Raw genomic sequence first — 18,637 nt, 5'->3', positions numbered from 1 at the left:
AAGTAACTCTGACGTGGCTGAAGGATGGGAGTAGAACGGAGATTGTTCACTTTACAAATGAATTCACTCTGACAGCTCCTTTAAGTGAGACTTTCCTCCTAATGTATATTTGGACCCAGCTGGAAAGAGTCAATTTGTTCACCCCTTCAGGACATCATCAAGTAAAGGTAGTGTATGGCAACTATAGTTTATTATACTGCATTGCATATTGGAAAGTTGTTAGAAGATTAGATCTTAAAAGTTAACTCAAGAAAAATAATTCTGTAACTGTGTTGACAAATGTTAACTACACTTATTATGGTGGTCATTTCACAATATATACAAATATTATGTATATGCATGAACTAATATAATGTGTGTTGATTATACCTCAATTCTTTTAAAAAGTAACCAGAAGGCCCTGGCCAGTTGGCTCAGTGGTAGAGCATCAGCCAGGCATTCAGAAGTCTTGGGTTTGATTCCCGGCCAGGACACACAGGAGAAGCGCCCATCTGCTTCTCCATCCTCCCCCTCTCCTTCCTCTCAGTCTCTCTCTTCCCCTCCTGCAGCCAAGGCTCCATTGGAGCAACGTTGGCCCGGGCGCTGAGGATGGCTTCGTGGCCTCTGCCTCAGGCGCTAGAATGGCTCTGGTTGCAACAGAGCAACGCCCCAGATGGGCAGAGCATCGCCCCCTGGTGGGCATGCCGGGTGGATCCCGGTTGGGCGCATGCTGGAGTCTGTCTGACTGCCTCCCCATTTCCAACTTCAGAAAAATACAAAAATAAATAAATAAATAAATAGTAACCAGAATTGGCTTATATAGTCTTAGGATTGTTGAACGTTAAATTTTCAGGAATTTTGCAAACTGGTTGTTAAACTTGGTCATTACTAAACATTAAATCATATATAAACTTAAATGAGTTCAAACAGTCAAACTCATCACCCCCTAATTATTTTACACTTTACTATCAATGTTTATGAAATTATTTACATCTATTTTATCTGTATGATGGAAATGCTACATAATGGTATCCTACTGTGCATCTCTCCTCAGCTTCACATTCAGTGCTGTCACATTGATAGCTTGAAGCTGGCCATGGTGGGAATATCTACACCATGGAAATTGGCAACTGCTATAAAACAAGGGCTTTTTTCCCTTGGAGAGCTGGTTGTTAAATAGTTACCAACACACCACAGGTGGAGCATCTATTATGTAGTCTTAAATAAATTCTCATGATGAATCTTCTTTTAGAATCTTTCAGAATTAAGTGGGCTGGGTTAAGGAGTCTTTCCTTGACACTGATCTCTATGGTCCTTATTGCTATGCTACTTTTACATAATCAAGCAGCCTGCAACCCAGGAGGAGGATTTTTACCCACAAATAATCTATCACAAGAGGACTATTTGGACAATTTCACAAGAGGACTATCTCAAAAACCTTTATTTAGCAGCTACTGTGTGCAAAACTGTATGCTGAAGACTAGATAAGATATTTGATAAATAGTAATCTATGTTCTCAAGGAACTCGCTTTCGAGAAGATGACACAAAACCTTTGCTAATACAATGTGATAAGTGCTATAATGGAGTAGAGAAGCATGGAGGAGAGAGTGGCTAACTCAGAGGCCAGGAAAGATACTGCAGCAAGAAGCTGGGCTAGTCCCACCAGGGTCTGTCTTGTCCCTAGCACTTAGCACAGTGCTTGGCACAGGGTTGGCACTAAACTGTCGGGTGAATGAAGAAGGTAACAATTACATTGACCATGGAAAAATAAGCTTGCTAGCCTGACCCGTGGTGGCGCAGTGGATAAAGCGTTGACCTGGAACACTGAGGTCGCAGGTTCAAAGCCCTGGGCTTGCCTGGTCAAGGCACATATGGGAGTTGATGCTTCCTGCTCCTCCCCCCTTCTCTCTCTCTCTCTTTCCTCTTTCTATAAAAATGAATAAGTAACATCTAAAAAAAGTTTAAAAAGAAAGAAAAATAAGCTTGCTAGATAAATAAGAGCAAGTAGAAAGAGGGCATTAGAACTAGTCTGAAGAGGCAGGGGAACAAAAGAGCTCAGCACATTTGAAGAAAAAAGAAAGTTTAACATGGCATGAGGGGTCCAGGGAAAGGAACTGGTAAGAATGAGAGTATGGAAGAGGGTTCTCTGCCTCAAACCTCTGTAAACTCTCAAAAGATGGAAGGAGTTGGTGTGCTTTGTGCAGCCCTGTGGGCAGAGCTAGGAGCAAATGTAGGGAGTCCAAGGGAATCAGATTTCAGTTAAAGAACTTTCTAACAGAGCTGTCCAACAGAGCAATGGGCTGCCTTGGAAGCCAATGAGTGAGTTCCCTAAGAGGGAAGCAAGCAGTTTCCAGACGAACCTGGTGCAACAAATTGCTATGCCTAGATATGATTTTTTTCCTGACTACATTTTGGAATAATTTATCATATCGCTTTGCTTAAAGGATATGACATAGTATATGGACAACCATCTTCAACAGCAATTCTACAGAAGACACAGAAACTTTCCTCAAGTGCTTGTTCTTATGTCACTACTGATTAAAATGGAAGCAACAGGGGTGCTAAAGCTTCTCCCATGGAAGAATAATATCTTTCAAATCACTGAGGTCTACATTCATTCCTGAAGCAATTATTTATTCAGTATCTTTATGGGTCAGGGACTTTGCTAAGTGCTGGAAATATAGATAGAAATGAAAAAAAGACCCCTGCCCTCACAGAGCCTGGTGAAATGCAAATATTTATACTTCAAAATGCAAATAAATATTTACACTCCCAACAGCTACAATACAAAGTGCTACCAAAAGTTCACTTTGCTAAGGAGACTCCAGGATGGCCTCAGAGAGGAAGAGACTCAGAGCTGACTTTTTAAAATTATTAAATTTATTGGGATAACATTGGTTAGTAACATTATATATATTTCAGGTGTACAACTTTGTAATACAACAGCCTATATGCTATTGTGTACTCATCACCCAAAGTCTAGTCTCCTCCATCACCATGTATCTGATGCCTTTTACCAGAGTGGAAGAGAAGGAAGGGGGGAGAGGATGAAGAGAGCTGACTTTTGAAAAGTAAAAAGGAATTCACTTAATGAAGGAGGAGAAAGATAGTCCAGGCAAAAGGAAGATATATACAAAGACATGGAGGCATGAAAATGCAATGCCAATTTGGGGAAGTGAATGGTTGGTGAAGAATAGGGCAGGTAGTAATGGTAAAGAGAAATCAAATGTGCATGGTTTTGAATCCAATACTAATGCTTTTTAAATTTTGATAGGAAGCCAATGATGGGCTTTTTTTGTGTGTTATTTATTTACTTAAAATTTTTATTTTGGGGCCCTGGCCACTTGGCTCAGTGGTAGAGCGTTGGCCTAGTGGGTGGACGTCCCAACTTTGATTCCCGGTCCGGGCATACAGGAGAAGCAACCATCTGCTTCTTCCCCCCCTCCCTCCTCCTCCCCCTTTCTCTCTCTCTCTCTCTCTCTCTCTCTCTCTCTCTCTCTTCCCTTCCCACAGCTATAGCTCAATTGGTTCAAGCACATTGGTCTAGGGCACTGAAAATGGCTCCAGGGAGACCAGGTGGATCCTGGTCTGGGGACATGTGGGAGTCTGTCTCTCTATCTCCCTTCCTGTCACTTGGAAAAGAAGAAAAAAATTTGTTTTGGAAGAATTTTAGATTAACAGAAAAGTTGCAAAGATAATACAAAGTTCTTACCTAAGAACCATACAGGGTAAGGTGGTAGCACAGTGGATAGAGCACCGGACTGGGACACGGAGGACCCAGATTTGAAACCCTGAAGTTGCCAGCTTGAGTGCAGGCACATCTGGTTTGAGCAAGGCTCACCAGCTTGAGCCCAAAGTCGCTGGCTTGAGCAAGGAGTCAGTCAGTCTGCTGTAGCCCCCCAGTCAAGGCACATATGAGGAAGCAATCAATGAACAACTAAGGTGCCTCAATGAAGAACTGATGCTTCTCATCTCTCTCCCTTTCCTGTGTGTCTGTCCCTATCTGTCCCGCTCTCTGTCTCTATCACAAAAGAAAGGTAGGTTTACAGTTGTGAATACATGAAAGAGTTTATTCTTACATTATTATTTATTAATTTTTGTATTATTTTCCATACAAACAATTGTAAAGCTACTTTTGCCCACCCTGCATACCTTTCACCCTGCTTCCCCCAGTTTAACATCTGGCATAGCCACGGCACATGTGTCAAGACTAAGAAACCTATATTCAATGTACCAATATAGTATATTGGTACATTGCTATTGAGTAAAATACAGACTTCATTCAGAAGTTTTTTCACTAGTGTCTTTTCATTGTTCCAGAATCCAATCCAGGATATCACATTGCCTTTAATGTTATTTACTTTTTATTTCCAATATGGGTTTTAAGTGGGAAAGTGATACGATCAGATTTGTCAGTAGAAATGATTAAGGTGCCTGACCTGTGGTGGCGCAGTGGATAAAGCTTCGACCTGGAATGCTGAGGTCGCTGGTTCAAAACCCTGGGCTTGCCTGGTCAAGGCACATATGGGAGTTGATGCTTTCTGCTTCTCCCCTCTCTCTCTCTCTCTCTTTCTCTCTCTCTCTCCTCTCTAAAATGAATAAATAAATAAAGTTTAAAAAAAAAAGAAATGATTAAGGTAATTCTTACTGCAAGTGTGAGAAAAAAGATTGGAAGGCCCAGACGAGGGGCAAAAGACTTGTCAAAAGGTTAGTAGGAAAGTCTGGTCAGGGATGATGATGACCTGAACTCTAGGACAGTAAGGATGGAGAGGATTGTGAGCTTCTTGATCTCATGGTAGAGACCTCTCCTAAGTAGAATGAGCAGGATGTAGGGAAGGCCAATCTTTTTTTTTTTTTTTTTCATTTTTCAGAAGCTGGAAACAGGGAGAGACAGTCAGACAGACTCCCGCATGCGCCCGACCGGGATCCACCCGGCACGCCCACCATGGGGCGATGCTCTGCCCACCAGGGGGCGATGCTCTGCCCATCCTGGGCGTCGCCATGTTGCGACCAGAGCCACTCTAGCGCCTGAGGCAGAGGCCACAGAGCCATCCCCAGCGCCCGGGCCATTTTTGCTCCAATGGAGCCTTGGCTGCGGGAGGGGAAGAGAGAGACAGAGAGGAAGGCGCGGCAGAGGGGTGGAGAAGCAAATGGGTGCTTCTCCTGTGTGCCCTGGCCGGGAATCGAACCCGGGTCCTCCTCATGCTAGGCCGACGCTCTACCGCTGAGCCAACCGGCCAGGGCGGGAAGGCCAATCTTAATCCACCTCTTGCACCTCAGACATCAATATATGTGTACAACAGATTTTAAATAAAGATGAAGAAAGGAAAAGATTTCTGTCCCAAATTCTTGGGATGAGATTATTTCTTCAATTAAGCACTAAATTTAACTCTTGAGCTCCCTGAAAGCCAAGGCAAAAGGAGAAGCTTGATGACATACATAACTCTCATTAAATTTTAAAATGAAGTGTACTGAGTGGAGAGGAGGAGACGGGCCAGAGCGGAATGGGAGAAGTGAAGCCTGAAGGGCACCCGAGCCTTGTTTGTCTCTGATTCTGGGAATCCTGGGGAAGCTCTTTCTGGGATGACCGGTGGCTCCCAGTGCTCTTCATTCTGGAGGGGGCGGACTGGCAGCACAGTGGAGTGGGGAGCCCAACCTTAGACCTGGAAGATATCTTTACAGACAGAATTGTTCCAACCTGGAAATGTGATTCCCAACAGAGTGGGATGTGGCCATTCCACATCATTTCTTACTCTTCTCAGTGTCCTGCCCTCCAACTCTCACTGGAGTTTCCAGCAGCTCTGCAAGAGAAGCTGGGCACAAAGTTGGGGTCCGAAGTGGGAATGGATATACTTATCCAAAATGTCCCAGCAAGTCAGGGAGAAAGCCAAGATAAGGACCCTGCCCTTTTGATTTCAGAGTCTGGGTATTTGGTTCTGGATAGAGCTGGTGTTCTCTTCTTAGGAGCCTATTAATTCAGGCACTCACTCAACACAAGATATAAAGCACCAGCCAGCCACAGGCTGGGGTGGGGAGCTTCAGCGCCCTGCCTTCAGGGAGCTCACTCACCTTCTGGTGGTGGGCAAACAACACTTGGAAGAACAGCTGTTACCGGAGAGGACTGAACCTGGCCAACACTCTCAGAGAGGTGCGGGCCTTACCTGCAGAGGCGAAGGAGAGACTGTGTCCTGCTTTGGGAATGGAATGGAGACACAGAGGAAGACTTCCAGAAGTATCAAGGATTCAACGTGGGCATGGCTTGTGTGGGTTTGGAGGGAAACTAGTAAGTGCATTCTAGGCACCTGGAATTATGACCTTTATTTTTTTCAGTGCTTTTTTTGGGGGGGGGGCAAGGGGGTGCTCTTACGTTCACTATCTGAGTTCATTCCGTTGGTGAAAGTGTAGAGTAGGTAGCAATGATAAATAGAAACCAAATAACTGTGGGAAGAGATTAAAATGTTAAAGATACTAAGATTCCCATTTCAGGGATGGGGAAACGGGCTCTGCGGTGGAGTGTCCAATACCAAACAGAATTAACAATAGCAAGTGTATTGATTCCACCGACAGCCCGAGCTCTCTGCACGCATCGCCGAGCTCCGCAACCTGAGCGTCTCTGTGTTTCGCAGCCAGCTTTCCCCCTCGGATCCGAACATCTCATCCTTCCTGACCCAAAAGTTCTACCAGAAGCCTACATGGGTCCCGTCGTCCTGCACTCCGGGCGTCGCGGGGAGTCAGGGGTTAAAACCCGTGGCCCTGGTGGCCCCTTCCCCCTCCCCAGCCCCCTCGCCTCCTCTCGGCGCCGCGCCTGGAGCGTCGGTCCAGGAGACCCGCACGAGAGAGGAGGGGAAAAGTGGGCCTGTTTCTCGGGTGGCCAATCCACCGAGCCCGCGGTGCCCCAGAGGAGGCGCCAGTGCTAGGCCAGCGCCAGGCCGGGCTTCCCGCGGCAAAGTACAAATGCGCCCGAGCGCGGCGCCTGGCGCCCTTGGCGTGCAGAGCCGGCCCCCGTGCAACCTCCCCGCCGCGGCCGCCGCGCCGTCGCCGCCGCCGGGACTGCCGCCTCGCCGGGCCCCAGGACCCCGCGGCCGGACCTCGAGCCCACCGAGCAGGGAGCGCCGGCCGCTTCTAACTCGCGCGCCCAGAGCAACCCGCCGGTCCCGCGCGCCTCGCCCAGCGCCGCGCGCTCTACAGACCCCTGTCCTCTCCCGTCTTTCTTCTCCGCCCCTCCCTCTCACCTTCTCCTTTGCTTGAATTGCTTTCCCCTTTTGCGTACCTTCCTTATCTCTCCCTCCATCGTCTCCCTCCTTTCCCCTTGTTCTCTTTTCACCTTCCTCTTATTCCCACCTTAGACATCCCTTTCGCTCCTCACCGCCTTCTTCTCGACCCCTTCTCTGACTCTCCACTGTAGCAGCAGCCCTCCCTGGGTCTGTGGATTGCTTTGTGCCCCTGTGCCTCAGTGTCCCCTCTCATCTCACCATCTCCAACTCCCCTCCCGGCACAGCACCTGGTGGCCTGGCCCTGGGGGAAGGAAGGATGATTCCCGAGGGAAGGGTCCTCTCTTCCTTGCTGGGACTCGCGCTGCTCTGGTTCCCCTTGGACTCCCACGCTCGAGCTCGTAAGTAGGGGCTGGAGGCACCGGATGGGCAGAGGTGGGAGGTGAGCCCCGGGGACGTGCGGGGAAAGTGCCAGGACTAGGGACCCCAAAGTGTGCTTACTGACTGTTATCCAGGCAGCACCTGTGCTAGAAGGGTGGAGCTCCTCAGCAGACTAGTATGGGCTGATGACTGGGGGGACCTTGGCAAGACTCAGAGCCAAAGGGGCTGCTGTCATGGGCCTGAGGATGGAGGACTGAGGGCAGCTTGAGAGAGGGCGGGTCATTGTGCTTTGAGGGTGAGAGTGGGGGGCACTTATTCCTAGTAGAGACCAGTGTGTTTGGCTGAGAGAGTGTGATGAAGAGGAAAAGGCTACTGCATTTTAAAAGAGAGCTGGTGGAAAGAAAGAAGAGCTAACTAGGATAACCTTCCCCTTCGGTTACCTCTTTTGATCCTACAGCACTCCCAAGAGGTGGGTATCATTTGCATTTTACAGATGAGAAAACTTAGGCTGAGAGAAGAAACTTGCTCAAGTTTGCAGAGCTAGTGAGTAAGCCATCTGAAGCCAGAACTCTACATTTCAAATCCTGTGCTTTCCCCTGCCCTACAGGGTCTGGGAGGAGCCCTGATTTGGACTTGTGAGACTCTGAGAGGTAGCAGGGCACAGCACAAGAACCAGTCTTCCTTATCCCAGATCTGTTGAATACCAGTTGGTGGAAGGCAGGCATGGAGGGCACTTCTCTGAGCCTCAGTTTCCTAACCTATAAAATGGGAGTAAAAATCCCAGAACTGGTGTGAGCATTACATTAGAGAAAACATGCAAAGCAACCAGCTGGCACATGGTAGGTTCTTTAAAAATATCAGTTCCCCATTTCTTGATTTTCCACTTGGCCACAGTGTAACCTCACACAGTTTATATAATCTCTCTGAACCTCAGTTTCCTCATTATCCCTCAGATGGGCTGGTGGATCCCCTCCCCATCCCCTGCCAATCTCTTAGAATAATGTGAGGATGTAAAACAAAACCAAAGAATTTCTTAATAAAAAGGAAGGAGCTAGTTCAAACCCTGAAATACCCAATAAAGTAATTGAGGCCCAGGAGGGGCAGTGGTTTAGTCCAGGTTATACAGGGCAGAACTTGGGCCCAAGACCCCAGTTGCCTGCCTCCCAGCCTACTGCTCTTTCCTCTCCACAGTTGAGCAGCCCTCCCCCATCTCTGCCTTTCTCTCGCATGTGACTTTCGGAGCCGGTGGAGCTGGATTTTGCTTTATTCTTGTCTCTGCTCGCGTTAAGGCAGGCTGCATGTCTGGCTGTCCCTGGGCTGCCAGCAGCGTGAGACTCCTAGTAAGTAGTCCTTAGTAACAAGTAATGGAAAGAGCTCAACGTTGGGTTCAAGTCCTGGCTCTGCCCCTTAGTAGTAGTGTGACTTTTCATAAGTCACAACTTCTCTGAGACTCTTTCTCTTCATCTCTCCAAGACATATACTCACCTGGAACCCAAAGGGTTCTTGAGAGGATGAAAGGAAGTGCCTTTGTTAAAGTGCTCAGCACAATGCCTAGTACTCAGTGAATGTCTCCTCCCCCTTCTTCAGCCCTGGAGGTTTCCTCCTAACATTTACCTGTTGTTTCTGAAAAGGGATTTAGTACAGGATGCCCTCTTTGCCTGCCTCTCCTACTTGGCACATTGCTCTTAGCCCCCAAGGTTTTTCTCCAGATATCGTTGCCCTTTTTGCATCTTGGAAAGATGCCCTAGAATCAGATCATTTTTCAGGATTGCTCATGTCCTGCCCACACCCCTCCTCTTTGCCTTCCATATCTTGTCAGCCCTCACCTTGCTTAGGCATACCTCTTTCAGCAGACTTTACCTGGCCACCTGATCCACTCTGATCTGCTTCCTCAGGACCTCCACTGGCCTTCAGGTCCATACCTCTCACTGGGTCCTGTCAGTATTCAGTCTTTGCTACAGCCTGGATCTTAGCTCCAGACACACAGGAAACAGCAGACATATTGAGTTAAGGTGAGGTGGACTGGCATTCAGAAGGGTGTGTTAAGATTCTGGGATGTCAGAGCTGAGAGAGTCTTTGAAAATCATCTGCTTCTACCCCTCAATTTTCCAATCCTAACAGTTAAAATAAGCCCCCAAAGGGTGAGTGACTTACCTAAGGTCACTCAGCAAATTCATTAAAGAATAAAGACCTGGCTTATAGTTCCTGATTTCTCACTTATTGGTGTATAAAGGGACTCTCTTCCCTTCTCTGAGCCTTATTTTGTCTACTGATGACAACTTATAAATCTAGAAACAATCCTACAGTCATTTGCTAGTGTCCTATCTGAAGGTCTCTTATGAAGGTCCTTGTCTTAGTTTAAGTAAGATCTCAGGCCTGTTGTGGGTAAGAAATCTTCTAGTGACATCTAAGGTGCTTTCAGAATTGCTGCCAAACAGATGGAAATTCTCAAATCTGCAGACTCTTGAGGTGGCCCAGCCCTGCAAATGCCAAGGGCCTAGAGCATGCATGGCAGCTTGCTCCCAAGTTAAACTACGAGGCTATTCAAACAAAGGTTATTCTATTTTTAGCTCTATTTCCAGCCACAGATTGAATCTTATTCCCAACCCAGACTGAGTCTCAACTCTAGCCACAGGCTGAAGCTTGATCCTCAAACCCTTACCACAGATTGAACCCTGATTCCGGGCCTCTGACTTGGTCACCGAACAGTGCTGATTCCAGCTGTAGGCGGAGTCACAGGCATACATGATGTTGGTCACTTTGGGTACTCATCCCTCTGGAACAGGAACCTGCCTAATATCTTTACTCCCTCTCCAGTGCTCTGCCCCTCTCCCCTACATCAGCTCCTCTCTTTTGTGCCCTTCCCTTACTAATTGCCTCCCCCTTTAGGAGGTCCAGCATGCTTCTGCTTTCTCTCCTCTCCATCCTTCCAATTCTTTCCATAGAGTCAGTTATGAAGTAAAAACATTGATCTCTCTATTCTTCTCCATGGGTTATTGTTCTCTGGGACTTGAAGCTTCTGTTCCCAGCTCACAGAATCCCAAACCCTAGAAGCAGAGATGGGGTGGGAAGGGAGCTCCCATGGTGATTTGGTACAAAGGACAAACTTGGAATCAGAAGGTCAAGACACCAACTCTAGCCCGACCACCAATTCTAACTGTGACACAGGGCTAGTTGCCTTTCTCTGCCCCTCAGTTTCCCCAGCTAGAAAGCCAGATAGTTGGACCCAAATAGATAATCATTGAGGACCATTCTGGTTTTAACATCCTGTGAGTCTAAGACTCTTGAGATCGAAAGATACCTTGATTCTGAGTCTTCTCAGACCTTTGGAAAAGGGAGTTTGGGGGTTGGGATGGGTGGGACTGAAGCCCAATATTCCTGCCCTGCCAGGGAGGAGTAAATAGACCTTCAGATACCAGGTGAAAGTAACTAGATAGTCTGGGACAGTGAGTGTAGAGGGAGACTCATCAGTGGGGACCCTGCCTTACTATTCAGTTTAGTTGCATCCCCATCCACCTGATCAGATGTGCACAAGGAGGTGGCAGGTGTCTGAATGAAGGCCTGACATCTGGCTCCAGGTAGGCCCCTCTCTGGGACTGTCTGAGCAGTTCTGTACCTCCTCTCTCCCACCAGTAGAGGTCTCTGTCTCACTCACTCGCTTGCAGTCTGCTGAGCCAGAGCCCTGTAACAGCTGTGCAGTTTCTCCAGCTGTTGCACCTGTTCCAGGACTGGCCTCTCAAGTTCCCCCAGCCACTGGCCATGGCGCTGGGCTCTGGGAGAGGGACCTTGAATCCCTTGGACTTCCAAATGAAAGGACTGTTGTAAGAGCACTGCCCCTGGGAGGTACAGTGCAGAGATCATTTCAGACCCCCCTGCCTTCGGGCAGGATCCCATCCCCGTGAAGGCTGATCCATAGTCTTCTTCTGTTACCCATTCTTGTAATGAATATTCTTCCTTATGTCTCACCCTTTTGTTTGCAATTTAAAGCCATTTTTTTTCTGGCTCTGTTCCTTAGGGGATAGGTGTTTCTATAAGCACCCACCTCAGATCAGAAGACTAGCAGTAGAGTTAGTGCTGACATAAATCAGTGATCTTGGGCAAGTCTTGATCCCCAGGACTAAGCTTACACATCTGTAAAATAGGGGATTGAACGTCATCTCTCAGCCCCTAAATTTCTAAGATTCTGTGAACCTAATATACGTCCAAGGCAGAATAGAATGTAAACAGTCTCATTTCTGCCCCTGACCCTTTCCTGGTTTGACCATTTTCTCCTTTGAGGTTATCCTATGTTCCTGAACATCTGTCACGTGCCAGGTAAGAGGAGTCAGGTTTAGAGAAGTGAGGACTCGACCTAGCACAGCTTAGTCACTGAGCAGATGAGCAGGTTTTCACTCCTGATTCTCTTAGGAGGCCTCCCATTTCAGGTCCCAATGCCCAGAGGAGAGCTATGTCTTAGAGGGGAGCAAGTTTGTTTGGGTGGAAAGGGGACTATAAATAAATAAAGTATGGCCACTCAAGGAATAAGATGTAAACGTTCTCGCATTCCTGCACAGCCTGGTTCACCTGGGTCTCCTGAGTTCTTGCAGGCTGGGGACAGGCCAGCCACAGTTTCAAGCCTCTCTCTTCATACCCTAGCCCTTCCCGGTCCCCTCCAGCCTCCCTTGTAGCTCAGAAGCTTCTTTCTGGTTGTCTCTTCTGCTTCCTATTGGGAAAATCCCCAGCCATACTACCCACTCCTAACTACTCACCACAAGCCCTTTTCATAGCATAAGAGCTTCAAGGCAGAAGGTGGGATGATCCTGGACAAGACAGTTTGGAAATTTTGACTTACATGCAAATATCATGGAATCACGCATCCCCCTACCTGTCCAGGGTCCTGACCTTGTTGTACACGGTGTTTGCTTTGGCAGGTGGTTTGAGAGTTTAGATGGTGAGAGATGGAAAGGGGGTGGGTGTCAAAGACTAATTTCTGTTAGGTGGCACAATCAAAGTGCTGAGAGAGATTTGGCTCTCCTATCACACAATTCACTTCTCTTTTTGTTAAAGAAAGAGGTTTTCAGGAATATGGGCCATCAATCACCTCCTCTCCCAGAACCTCCCCTCCTCATTGACTCTGTTCTTTCATCATACATTCATTTACCAAGCATCACCTCTATGTAGGCTCTGAGCAGAGCACTGGAGATATGGAAATTATTGAGGTCTGGTTCTTGCTTTAAAGAAGCTCACAGTTGAGTAAAGAAGTACTTCTAACCCAGTGGGTGAGAGTCATAACGGAGGACTGAACTCAGTTCTAGGGAGCCCCGATGAAGGATCGGCCAGATGGAGTGGCTTCACAGAAAGGGTGGCACCAAAACAGAAGAATGAGAGGAGTTGGTCAAACACTGGAGACGGGGAATCACGTGTGGGAAGACAGGCGGTGTGAAGGAGCCTGGGGTGGGGTGAAAGACCGGGACATTCCACAGGAGGGGATGAGGCTGAAGAAGGGCTTCGCCGTAGAGCTTTTCTGGAAAAGCAAGCGGGAGCCAGGCTGTGACAGGCTGGGGTAACCTGATGACGTTTGGAGTCTGTCTGGTAAACATTGCTGCCCTGAATTCAGATTAGGTCAGCTAAGTCCGATCACCTTAAGTCAGTATCAAGCTAGAGAAAGAGCTTTAGCTGTGGCCCATCCATGGGGGTGTTTCCTGAGGGGAAGGGAACAAGCACCAGCACACCCCAGCTACCTGCAGCGGCCTGCGTGAACCATGGTCACCCCACCTCTATGCCTTTGTATGAAGCCACTGCTGCCTATCTGCACCTAGTTAGCTCCTTCGAGACTCAGCGTGGGCATCTTCCCAGGGAAACCTTCCCTGAAGAACCTATACCCTCCTCGTATTTGACAAATGCCCTCGTAGCATTTGTCAAATGGTATGTAGTCTTTATCAGACTGTGAGCTCCTTGAGGCTGGGGACTGTGACTTGCTTAGTCATGTTCCAGGCCCATGGACATACATACGACTTGATATATAAAAAGCTCTATAAGTGAATAGCAGGAGGCAATCTAACTATTACTAATGATAATAACATATCGTAACTAATGATAATAACAGGTTGCTTATTGTGCCAAGCACCCCAAATTCACCTATTCAGACCTGCAAGCTCCATCCCATCCTGACTGCCCCTTCACCTTCTCCATCCATATCCAGCCGGTCCCAAAGCCTGCCCACTGTAACTACTAAGTAAGTGTTCCTCAAATCTGCACTCTTGCCACTGCTTCTTGCTCGGTCCAGGTCAGTATTATCTCAGACAGCCTCCCTCTGACCTCTCTGCCTCGAGTCTCACCCTCCAACCCATTCTCCATTTCTGCGGCCACAGTGATGTTTCTCAAAGGCAAACCTGGTCACCGGCGTGCCTCAGCTATAAGCTTTTCTGTGGCTGTCTTTTGTCCTCAGGCTCCCAAGGCCCATCTGAGTCTCTGCCTTTCTCTCTGGTCTGATCTCTGGTCTCTCACCCCTCCTTCCCACTCTCTCCTCCTCCAACCTTCCAGGTCACTTTCATCTCGTATCCCAGCCCAGTGTATGAGGTCTGTGTAGGTGCCAGGTGGGGTCTAGGGAGTCTGGCTTGTGAATGGGGCTAGGAGAATACAGGGAACCACAGGAAACAAGTTCAGTGCGGTTGTAAAGGAGACCTGGGAGAGTTCATCTCAGTGGCAGCTACCATCATGTTCATGCCCTAATAGGTGCCTGGGGCTGCTCGTAGAATTCTGGGAATAAAAGAAGTACCATGAGAGACAGACTGTTAGGAAATGTGAGGAGCGTCCAATTCTGCTTTTTACCTACCATTTAATTGAGCATCTAATATGTATCAGGCACTAGGCGTATTACATATATTATCTGATTTAATTCTACAATAACCTCAAGCTGTAGAGATTATTGCTAATTCTATTTAACAGATGTGGAAACTGAGGCCTGGAATGGTTAAGTAATTTGTCTAAACTCAGGCTGCAAATAAAAACCAAATCCAGTTTGAACTCTGGCCTATCCGATTTCAAAGTCAAGGTTCACTGAATATGGGTTTTGAAGGGGATGAGACCTGTTTAACTTTCATTCTCTGTATAAAGCCTGGAGTAGGGCCAATAGTCCTTTTCAAACAAAAACTTTCCCCGCTAACAGTCTTTAGACTGTTAGACATCACAGCCAGAGGTCATTAACTCCAAAAGGTCTCTGAGAGGGGGCCCACTTGGCCCCCTGACTTGGAGAGGATGTGGGTACAGGTGGTTGGGATGAGATTTGGTGGTGGGGTAGAGAGAGAAAGCAGGGCAGGCCCAAGGCCAGGGCAGGAGTGGGAAGCCACAGAGGACCAGAGGAAGTAGAAGGGAAGGAGGGGATGTGAGAGACAGACTTGGCCTCCTTCTCCATGTCACTCAGGATAGGCCCCGCCAGCTCCCTGAATCTCGTCTTAACTCCCCTTAGAGCCCCTGAGAGTCTGGGAGTATGGGACTATAAAGATATCCTCAATCGTGGAAGCTTAAAACAATAGAATCTTAGAACCACAAAACTGTACAGTTCTAGAAGCTTCATGTCCTAATGAAATGTAGGCTCTTAGAAACATGGAATTTTTAAATCTTGAACTTAGAAACATAGAACCTTGGATTGGAGTCTTAGACTTTTGAAATCATAGATTCATAAACTATCTGTGCAGAAAACTTTTTAAAATCAGCATGCCCCCCCTCCCCCAAACACATACACTTATTTTGCAAATGGGAAGCTGAGGCTCAGAGGATGGAAGAGTCTTCCTCACCGTCCCAGTGAATTTGTGTCACAAGTGAGCGCTCCTTCCACCAGCCACGTGCAAGGACTGGGGCTAGTGCCAAGACTGCAGGGACAGAGGCAGAGGCCACCCCTGCCTGGCAGTTAGTCCTCCTACTTGGTTTTGACATGGCCTTGGGCACTCATCTCCTTGGAGGAAGAGGGAAGTCCAGGCAATGCCACCCTTCCCTGTGCCTCTCACCGAGCCTCACCTAGGAGGGCATGGTGAGGAGGGGGCTTTGGTTGTAGGAGGCCTCCTGGGGGTGAGGGGGTGGCATGCCAGGCACCCCACACTCTCAGCTGTTGCCAGGTCTGTTGGTGGGGGGAAGGGGCCTCCTGGCCTGGCCATGGGCTGAGACTTTCTCTTTGTCTTCATGCTCTGAGCAAGCAGTGAGGGGGAGAGGGTGCCAATTGGCACAGGGGCCAGGCTACAGGGCCACCCCAAGGAAGGTGGGACAGGGTTTCTTCAGCAACAGGGCTGAGACCTAAGGCCGTGGTAGTGTTGCAATCGCCCCTCTTGGTTGGGGGAGGGGACTGAGGAAGAAAGACATTATTCAATCCTTGGAGAGTTGGGCTGGCTCTGACAAGCACCCCAGCTGGGCCTGTGTCCCGCCCTCTCTGCCAGCAAAGGCTGAGAGATAAACACTGCTCATTTGATATGGGCCAGGCAGCCGGGGCCTTGCTGGGAATGGGATCTGCTGTCTGGTCCCCTCTTCTACTCTGGGTGGCTGGGGAAGCAGTAGGGTACTTCCTAAGCCCTGATCCTCAATCCCTACTCGCCATCAAAACAGACTCTGAGGGCATCATGATCATGGCCTCAAACCTTCGTTCTGGGAGGCCCAAGACAGAGTAGGAGCAGTGCGAGAAGCCAGAGGGAAGCCCATTTCATTGTGGTAAGGTACCAAGGAATTGAAAAATTAATATTAATATTTTAGGAGAAAGAGTCAGGTTTTTTGCCCTCTCCTTTCTGTAGGGAATGAGGGAGTTTTTCTGGCTTGCAGAGACATACTGTGTAGGAAACCCCCTTTTACTAGGAAGATTAAAGGGCATTTTATAATTTGGGCTAAGCATACAGAGAGATTTTATAAATATGATTTTTATACTTGTGTGTGATTTGCACCAACTCAGGATAGACGACAGCATTATATTGTAAATAGAAAGAAAACTTGAATTCTCTCCCTTCCCTCACACCTGTAAGGAAGAGAATAATCACCTAGCCAGGTATGGGGGGGGGGGGGTTAAGCGAAGCCTTTCCTTTCTCTTTCTTTCTTTCTTTAATGGACCATTCACGGATGCTTATCCCCTGGCCCATATAGGCTCCCCTCCCATCCTGAAGGCATATAGTTAATGTATATACCTCTAGACAAAGGGATAGCGATGAACACTGAAAGATTTGAGAATGTCTTTTAATATGTAAAACAATATTTTTCGCTATTATCTTACCTTATAAGTTTTAATATGTAGAAATGCTTTTTATAAATCCTATAGATAAATGTTATAAGCTTGCTAATGAATTGTGTCATCTTCCCTTCCTCCTCTTCCTGACAACCTGTGTGCGATCAAAGGTATATAACTTGCCTCAGGGCTATATTCTGGATGGCACGATTTGGGTCAGCTTTGCCTGGTGTTAGTCATATGTGGCCAGCATATTAATAAATCTCCTCCTTTAATAAAACTCCTTAAAAATTAATTTGGACTTGGTGTCTCTACGTAAACCCGGGGGGAACATTACTTTACAACATCAGCTTTTTACAAAGGAAACTTTCTTAAAGGTTGGGAGTGGCCCTCCGCCTCCTGGGCTCCGGGGCTGTGTGCCTGGGGGTTGAGCCACCCAGCGCCAGAGGGAATTCCTGCTTGGTGTGTGAGCTCCCCTACAAGTGTACGGCTTTCAATACTCAGTGGTTCAGTGAGTTTAAATGTCTGTTCGAGATGATAATGTCCATCTTGCAGGTCATTGTTACCATGATGATCATAAATCAGGCGGTCCCCAGGTTACTAACGAGAGAGGTTCTGTAGGTTTGTTCTTAAGGTGAATTTGTATGTAAGTTGTGTTAAGCCAAATTCGGAGGGACCCAAAATATGAAGGACAGAAACAAGGTCCTTCGTTTACACATCAAAGCTTTACTGTCTAGCTTGGCCAAGTGGCGGCAGCTCCGACAGAAATCTGAGGGAGAGCGCGCTGGCCCTTTGTTCTACTTAGTTTTTATAGTTTTGTAAGTGGGAAGTACAGAAGCAAAAATTGTAGTTAGGAGCCCTTTACCATTATTGGTTATAGTCATAAGTTCTTTAACATGATAGGACCATGTTCAATTTGCAAGCCATACATCATTTTGGAGAAAACAAAATTTACAAATCAACACAATGGTAGAAAGATGTCTCTTTACATATTAAAAGGCCTTCCTATATTTTCTAGTGTGCCATCTCTCTGTCCAGAGTCAGACGTATTAACCACATACATTTACATAGGAGAGGTAGTTTCGGTGGGGACAAATGCCTGCAAATGGCTCACTGCTATAAGAAAAGGTTTATTTTGGCTTTTCTCTCCCTGCACCTGGCTAGCATTCACCCCTTACCCCACGGGTGTGGTGGAATGTCTGGGAATCCATGTTTTCCCCCCCTTTGCATTTACAATACAATGCCAATCACACAGTACAGAGACTATTCTCACAATTTCTCTGCACACCTTAACCCAAATTAATAAAATGTTCTCCAAGCCTCTTAAAATATTAATATTAATTCTGCAGCCTTTTGGTACTTTACAACACCTGCGGGTGAAATGGCTTAGTGGCTCCTCAGTTGGAACAGGTACATTTACCTATTAAATGCAACTTAAACAAATGTTTGTCGTAACATAGTATTTATTTTTACCTTTCTGTGTATAAAAGTACTTAAACATTTTCAAACCTACAGAACCTATCTAGTTCATGACCTGGGACGGCCTGTAATAGCATTCAACTAAGTGTCAGGAACTGAGCTCAGATAAGCACTTTACAAGCACTATCTAATTTAATTTTTATTTTTTTAATCTTAAATTTTTTTTTTAATTTAGAAATTAAATTTAATGATTGACATTGACCAGTAAGAGTACATAGGTTTCAGGCAAACATCTCTGTAGCATTTGAACTGTTGATTGTGTTGTGTGACCGTCATCCAAAGTCAAACCATTTTCCGTCACCATATATTTGTCACCCCTAATTTAATTTTCAAAACCAAAATGTTAATGAGATAATTAAGTAATTTATGTAAAGAGAAGATAGTAAATAAATGTTGGTTCCTTTCTTT

General features: G+C 46.9%; 1 protein-coding gene across 2 annotated transcripts in view; it reads left to right on the top strand.

Annotated features, from left to right (window-relative positions):
• The first annotated feature begins 7,098 nt into the window (after nucleotides 1-7,098).
• The window catches only part of CHRDL2 (chordin like 2), a 35,566-nt gene continuing 24,027 nt past the window's right edge, over nucleotides 7,099-18,637 (top strand). For both annotated transcript variants that reach the window (XM_066360691.1, XM_066360690.1), the window contains exon 1: nucleotides 7,099-7,592. In XM_066360691.1, the coding sequence (XP_066216788.1) occupies nucleotides 7,511-7,592 (82 nt within the window). In that variant the 5' untranslated portion in view covers nucleotides 7,099-7,510. The remainder of the gene's footprint in view (nucleotides 7,593-18,637) is intronic.

The sequence above is a fragment of the Saccopteryx leptura genome, chromosome 1, assembly GCF_036850995.1.
Source record: "Saccopteryx leptura isolate mSacLep1 chromosome 1, mSacLep1_pri_phased_curated, whole genome shotgun sequence".
NCBI lineage: Eukaryota > Metazoa > Chordata > Mammalia > Chiroptera > Emballonuridae > Saccopteryx > Saccopteryx leptura.
This window is presented reverse-complemented; position numbering and strand designations above follow the sequence as displayed.